This window comes from Castanea sativa, chromosome 7, assembly GCF_040712315.1.
Source record: "Castanea sativa cultivar Marrone di Chiusa Pesio chromosome 7, ASM4071231v1".
Lineage (NCBI taxonomy): Eukaryota > Viridiplantae > Streptophyta > Magnoliopsida > Fagales > Fagaceae > Castanea > Castanea sativa.
Genome location: NC_134019.1, coordinates 9,626,074 through 9,633,851, shown reverse-complemented (window position 1 = coordinate 9,633,851; position 7,778 = coordinate 9,626,074). Strand labels below are relative to the sequence as shown.

General features: G+C 34.0%; 1 protein-coding gene across 2 annotated transcripts; it reads left to right on the top strand.

Annotated features, from left to right (window-relative positions):
- Positions 1–1,741: 1,741 nt before the first annotated feature.
- On the top strand, positions 1,742–7,564 carry LOC142642159 (transcription factor GTE1-like). Of its 2 annotated transcripts, none has more exons than XM_075816513.1 (9): positions 1,742–1,816; positions 2,351–2,443; positions 3,523–3,714; positions 4,993–5,070; positions 5,577–5,801; positions 5,924–6,022; positions 6,189–6,247; positions 6,800–6,950; positions 7,042–7,564. In XM_075816513.1, the coding sequence occupies exons 2-9, from the start codon at positions 2,351–2,353 to the stop codon at positions 7,246–7,248; spliced, it is 1,104 nt and encodes a 367-aa protein (XP_075672628.1). In that variant the 5' UTR covers positions 1,742–1,816; the 3' UTR covers positions 7,249–7,564. The 2 variants fall into 2 exon arrangements, with proteins under 2 accessions (XP_075672628.1, XP_075672629.1); XM_075816514.1 differs by having other exon boundaries at positions 1,792–1,945.
- Positions 7,565–7,778: the final 214 nt, after the last annotated feature.

The window sequence follows — 7,778 nt, the reverse complement described above, 5'->3', positions numbered from 1 at the left end:
GGAATACATACCGGATCTGCTGAACGACAGGAAGGCACTATAGCTGTGACGGTTGCGCTCTGCTCACAAATTTTTTGACAAGAAGAAGAAATGAAGGGAGAAATATCTGGCCTTTTATAGAACAAAGGGCACGGAATACGAAGCGACGCCTCGTTTTGGGGAAATAGCCAATCCATGAGGGCCACGTGCTCTTCGTCAGAAATACAGGCCACGTGTCATCCGTCGTGGTATACCAAGCCCGTTCCCATTTAATACATTGTCTTTAGTCATTCCATGGATCCGTCATATTATAAGGACGGATCCAAGGACTGAAGGGGGCAACTGAAGGGGATAAAAATAGTAAATGGACGGAGATAATGATGACGGATGGACACCGTAAGTGACGCGACTATGACGGTCAACTTTTGCTGATTATCCGTCATAGGTGGATTGATTGTAGGATCCAGGTGGCATGTAATTTGATATGCATCAGATGAGCTTTTGCTTTATCCCCACGCAAACGTGCACACTTGGACTTCTTGCGACACACGTTTGAGAAGACTCCTATATGGAAATAAGCTTGAGAAGGAAGCTGTATCCTAAATGAAAGGTAATTCCGCTCAATATAAATACCTCAGAAACCCTAAATATGAAGGTACGCATAATATTCTTAACTCTGGCACTCTAGGGTTAAAGAAACAAGATTCTAACTTGACATTCGGAGGGTATTCGGCCGACACCACACCGGTGCTCTCTTCTAGGTCCTTTATTTTCTTTTTGCAGGTGTTGCTTTTGTTCGAGGAGCTTGCGACTCACTGGTGATATTTTCGGCATCATCAGTATCAAACTAAAGTGAGTATTCATTATTGTCTTTTCAAAGGCAATGGTCCACTGTTTATAAATATAGCCTTAATATTCCTCTAAGATTTTACACCATTAGAGAGAAATTTATAGGGTTTATTTAACAATATCTAACAACATTTCACACCATTTGTGCGCATACACACACACACATATATATATATATATATAATAATTTCTTTATAATTTTAAAATTTTGTAAGGATTCTAAACAAAGACTTTTTTTTTTTTAGAAACATGACAATTTAATAATATTTAAAAAAAAATAATACTACATACACAATATTTTTCATAACAAATTTTACAATTGTTAAATTGCCAAGTTATCATTGATTCTTGTCTCAGCTTACCACTAACATCATTTTATTATTTACCCTTATAACTCACCACCTTTTGTTTTTAAAAAGTTTGGTGAAAAAAAATTGTGGCTCTAGATCCTTTTTTTTTTTTTAAGAATTTAAATTATAAATTATGGTAGGGCCATGTAATGTGGTAAAACTAATTTAGAAATATTGTAAATGTTTGTTGTATCTCTAACTTTATTTCCATATAAAACCTCATAAATTTGTCTCCTCTATTAAAATATTGCCTCAAATAACTAATTCCATGCACAAACACAATCAACATAATAAATGATCTATTAATAATTACCATAATTATTAAATTATACTCCGATATTTGAGGAATTAAAACAAAAAAATATGGTACTTTTTTTTAATAAATTTTTTAAAATTTTTTTTTTTATAGAAAGATAATATCGTACTTTTTTGCGCTAGTTTCTAATATTAAATCAGAAGTCTAAATGTTGGACTTAATGTAAGGGCATGTTTGTATTTTAATAATTGTATAATAAAGTATTCAAAAATATATAAACCCAATAGTCCAAACTTCCAAAGCCGAAAGATTCTCAGCGGTATCAAGCATCGACCTCTACTCTGTTGCCACCAAAATCCTACATGCCTCTCTATCTCTTCAGGTGGAGCTTGAGCAAACTCTCTCTCTCTCTCTCTCTCTCTCTTCTATCTTTATCTCTCTCTACAATGTTACATGCATTTGCATAACAATCTTGTTCAATTTTCTTTGTCTGATATCATTGTCCCAAAGGGTATATGTTTTTCTCTTTGTTCAGCTTTGTATCTTCTCTCTCTTCAATTCTTTGGCTTTTGTCTGCTTTAATTTTCTCTCTGAGAATCAAATATAATACATCATGAATGAAAGGATTAAAAAAAAATGAAACTTTGATCAAGAATAAATTGTTAAAAGGTCCAATTTTGTAACTTTTATATATTGGCCTCAAATTCAAAAAGGCAGAATCTTTATGCTTTTGGTCACATGGGTTTTGTTTGTTTGGCTGTAATTTTTGTTTCTTAGCAATATTTTCCTGGTTTTTTAGAGTCTCTTGGTTTTTTGCCATCTGGGTATTTTATTTTGATTGCTTTTTCCCTGTATTTTTTGATCACTGGTCATATGGGTTTCGTTGTTTGATAAATTCCAGTTTTTTCCGTATCAGATGGATCCGATGAATGCAGAAAACCCAAATAATGCTGCAGAAGTTGAGTATTTCAGCAATAGAGTTGATGAAATATTCACAAAGGTTGATAAGGTGAGTTTTTTTTTTTTTTTCAACAAAAATAGGAACTTTTTATTGTGAACTATGTTTAAAAGGTTTCAAATTTGTCATTATATCTGTTTGTTATTATATACTTATCAGCTCTTCTTTTTCTTTTGGTTTTCTTTCATTAAATGTTTAAGAGATTAATTGGGCAGCTACTCTTTGCTTAATTGAAAATGAGGTGGAATCGGCTCGTGCCCGGGTCTGTGGTTTGATTAACAATAGTTTATGTAGTTCCAAAAGGGTGACAGGTTATAAGAGAAGGTATCACTAGTTGTATATTGATCGTCAGCACCTAAGGCAGCAATGATGGAACCCAAGTAAACCTTTTTTGGCCTATGCAAATGGATCTTGCAGTCAGCAGCCCCCCTAAAAAAACAGGGTAATTGTTTTTGCACCCACACTGAAGGATCGCCTTTTGTCTCCTGTGACCCCATGTTGATGTGGCATTGGTGGCTTCAGTTCATTGCTAATGGGCACAGCAGAAGGTTGGGATTTTGGTTGGTTAAGGGTTATTCAGTTTCTGACTGAGGAGTTGGGTTGTTGATGGTTTGGGAGATTGGGTAAACTGTAATAGATAGGCGACTTCTGGAAAGGGTTGAAAGTGTGAGGCTGGCTTAGGGGAGGCCAGTGAGTCTGGAAAGCCGATTGTGGTGGTAAAAATGGTGTAAACAAAATTGGTGGTGGTGGTTGTTGTTGCATATTTGCTTCATCCAGTCAGTCATCGCTACAGTAGAGAAAGCTTCATCATTGCTGCCTTATTCCACTGTGATACTTCTCTGATTAAAATATGAATTCTGTTTTGCTAGAGTTATTGGTTTTTATTTTTCAAAATTTCTTCTAATTAAAATTTTGGCTCCAATGGCCAATGGGAGGGGTAAGGGGAGATTTGAATCTATGTCCTAATATTTGATTGGTACGAAGGATATTCATGATTTTTGCGGCTATGATTTATCCAACTGCCTTTGTTGTATGCAGCTGTGTACATATTGGCATGTTGGTTTTTATTATTTGCTTTTCAGAAATTTTGAACTTGCAATAAATTGATAACTTCTTTGTTGTACTTTCAGCTTGAGAAACAAGTGAGCGAGGTTGAACAGTTCTACTTGGCCAGCGGTAATAGCTCAATTGTGAAGGACAAAGAAAGAGAGAAACATTTTCCTGGTGTTAAGAAGCAGCGCCAAGATGCATCACATAGGGAAGTAGCTGCTTCAAAGAGAATGCAAGAGCTTATGCGCCAATTTGCAACAATATTGCGTCAGGCAAGCTCCAAATCTTTGCATTTATCTTTGATTGAAAAACTCAGGTCAATCATTAAGATACTTAGTGTAAATTTCTAGGATAGGATAGCCAATGCGCCCTAGCTAAATGGCACAATTTCTCCTTGTACGAGGGTGGAGGATGAGGTCATGGGTTCAATACTCACTTGGTGGGTGTGTAAATTAATATATATATATATATATATATATATTTTTTTTGTGTGAAAGGATCATAGGATATAATAACTATAAGGTTAGAGAGTATCCATTAGTTTATATTTCATAAATTATCTTGTTCTCTCCTCAATATAATCAATTTTAAAATTGATAAAAGTTCCAACTTGTACTCTGTAATCAATGTGATAATCACATTTGGGATAGTACTAAGGCCTCGATCAAATCTTTGAAGCTTGTTAATCATTAAAGAAGATATAAGAAGGATTTCAAAGTTTAATATCTTGTTTTTGTGTAGACTATGTGAGGGTATTTTTCTATGAAAGTCAAGCCATCCACTAACGTAGCCATTTTAGTTTACAAAGTTAAGGAAATGTATGAGCTCCTTGCTATATATACACTTACTTTAGAAAAGGCCTAAAAGATAGGAATTTGATGCAGATGATTATGAATTGTATTAGCTGTTATTTGGAATTAGGGTTTAGTTGAGTTGCATTTAGCATGATATTTTCCCTTATTGGAAAATGATGTTGACCAAGTAATTTACTCTTAGTGATCAATATCATTTACACGGATGATGATTTTTCAAATGCAAACACAAGGACAAAAGGACCCTTTTTGCGGGAAGGAAAAAGGACTTTGTGATATGACATCACTGCTAAAAAGAAAGCTATAGAGTTTTTATTTATTTTTTATTTTTATAGTTTAAAAGGAAGCTATTGAATTTATTTAAATTGGGTTTGGCTTATCTCCGGTACTTTTAATTGGAATCTCCTTTTATTTTAATGAGAAACTGCCACATCATCCACTAACTAAATAAAATGTGGAATTTAAAACACACTACCACTTGCCATTGTATATTTAAAACAAAAGGACATGTCCAGTTAAAAAAGTATTAGAGGTAAGTCAAATCCATTTAAATTATATCCTGCTCTTTCCTGTCTTAAAATCTCTGCATTTTTAATATTGCTAAATTTTTTTTTTTTCTAAATAGTTACATTTTATTATGGGAACTCTTTGATTTTAAGCTTTGAAGCTCAAACAGTGATGTCAAAGATTTCTCAGGGGTAATTACTAATAATTTAGCTTTACTTGTTGCTTTTTCAGATTACTCAGCACAGATGGGCTTGGCCCTTTTTGAAACCTGTAGATGTTGAAGGCCTTGGTTTGCATGACTATTATGAAGTAAAGCTTCACTATCTGTCAAAACAATCTGATATTATTTCTATATGGTTATTGATTTGTACAAATATCTGTTATATTTTCTTCTTCCCATGTATGTATGATTTTGTACCTTAAAAGATTTCAGGTGTTTGTTTCTTAATCTATAGAAGTAAGTTGCTTGTTAACTATCATAAATTAATTTATGAAAAAAAATGGGTTAAATTTGTATAAATTTTTTGATGATGATCATGATAATAATAATAATAAAATAAATAAAATAAGAAAGAAGAAACTTGTTGTCGTTCTTTTTATTTTTCATCTTATGATGATGATGGCAGTAATATAATAAAAGAAGCTTGTCATTGCTGTTCTTCTTTATTTTGCATCTTCTCTTCTTGTTGAATTTGGCTTGGTCCTGGCTTTTCTACTGGTATGATGGGCTTTCATCAGTTCTTCAGCCATTCTTAGTATTGCATTCTCTTTCAGCTTTTTCCTTTGAATAATATGTTTTAGGTTCTTCATTCTAGGTTATCGAAAAACCCATGGATTTCAGTACCATAGAAGAGAAAATGGAAGCTAAGGATGGTACTGGCTATAAGAATGTGCGGGAGATTTATGCTGATGTGAGGTTGGTGTTTAAGAATGCAATGAGATACAATGAAGAAAAGGATGATGTACATGTGATGGCCAAAACTTTGTTGGAAAAATTTGAGGAAAAATGGCTTCAACTTTTGCCTAAAGTTGCTGAAGAGGTAAGTTGCTATCCCAATATGGTACCTTTATGTAGGACATGGTAAATCTTATAACCAGCACTTTTCTATGACTTCTATAGTGTCTCTCTTTTAATAGATATTCCACACCTAAATAATTTTAGGAAAAAAGACGAACAGAGGAGGATGTAGAGGCAAAATTAAATATGCAGCGTGCTCAGGATGCTGCCTATGCCAAAATGGCTAGGGATTTAAGCAGTGAGGTTTGTTGAAATTTCAGAGCCTCTTTATGAAGTACAACATATAATTGAGAGCAAGCTTCTTTAACTTTAAAAGTTTTTGTATGTTTAATTTGACATATACTTGCACTCTAATGGATTGATATTATATGGTACATGATTTGAACTAATTAATTGAAATTATTTTCAGCTATATGAGTTTGATATGCATTTGAAGAAACTCAGAGAAATGGTGGTCCAGAAATGCAGGTGTGTTTAAGAATCCACCTCTCTGCTTTAGTACATTAAACGAATGTTGGTTCATATAATCATGTGTGGCATATATATTTTAGTGTCTAGTCATCACTAATTTGGTTTTCTTTTTGTTTGTAAAATTCTTAAAATACCATAAGAAACCTTGCAATTGAGGTCAAGAATGCAATACGGGGCATGCACTTGAGTTGGCTTTGTCGCAGATGGGAGTTGGTGGTGCATGGAGGCAGTGCAATCAGGATGGTTTTTTCTTAAATATCGGTTGTTATCAATTTTAATTATCCTCTAAATTTAATTCCTGATGCAGAACCATGCACCTCTGGCAAAATTTTGAGTTTATTTTCAACTGTCTTTTACCGACTTGAAGATGTGTGAAGGGGGTTTTTCAACATAAATATAAATATTTATTTTTAAATCTTGGGTATTATTAGACAGTTCAGCGTATGCATTTTCGTACCTTTGCATGGGTGATCGAATTGAGTTGGCAATTTATTTCATTTTTTTGCCATCCTTTAGCAATAATCACTGATTGTATGTGCATAATTTTAGGAAAATGTCCTCGGAAGAGAAAAGAAGTCTTGGGACAGCTCTTACCCATTTGACTCCTGAAGATCTCAGCAAGGCATTAGAGATAGTTGCTGAGACTAACCCAAGCTTCCAAGCAACTGCCCAAGAAGTGGACCTTGATATCGATGCTCAGGTCGTCATTTATTTATTTGTCTGCCTTTTGCGGTTGGGGTCATCGTTTTTTGTTCTAGTTGCTCAAATAGGTTATTCTTCCCCCAATGCAGAGTGATTATACATTATGGAGGTTGAAGGCTTTTGTGAAAGATTCCCTAAAAGGTCAAGCAAGGAATCCTGGAGGCATCAGTGGCAGTGGCAACAACAATGATAACAATGACGATAACAAGAAGAGCAGCTCCAAAAGAAAAAGAGAGATTTGTGATGCTCTTGCCAAGACTGCTGTTAAAAGGACTAAAAAGCTCTCTAGTTTGTGACCTACCATTGCAGCATGTAGCTCACTTATGCTATTTGGTTGCATTGCTTGTGAATTTGAATAGGTACTCACTATTCCAAAGAAACAAACTTATAGAGCTAAATATGAAATTCTTGTGTCAATTTTTGTAGATCCCCTTGTAGCTGAGATCATGAACAGTCTGTACAGCTGTATTAGGTAGAATGGCATATTTCTTCTTTTCTTTGACCTTGGCTTAAAGGCAAAGACAAACACAATACTCCATTTCCTCAGTATGTACAGGTTTTTTTTGAGTCTTATATTTTTAATAAATGACAGTTACTTTGAGAACCAAAAGACCACTTTGACCCCCAATCCATCTTCCTCTTCCCCTTTTAACATTTTTGTGCCTAACACCTCTTTTATTGTGTATCAATCACAGTCACAATAGCTTACTTTAATAATTTTGATTAATGTGCAATAAAAGTAATGTTGTACGAGTCATAACTAATCACCAATAAGTTAGTTGTAAAAAAAAAAAAAAAAAAAAAAATTGTCTGAAGCATCCTTTTA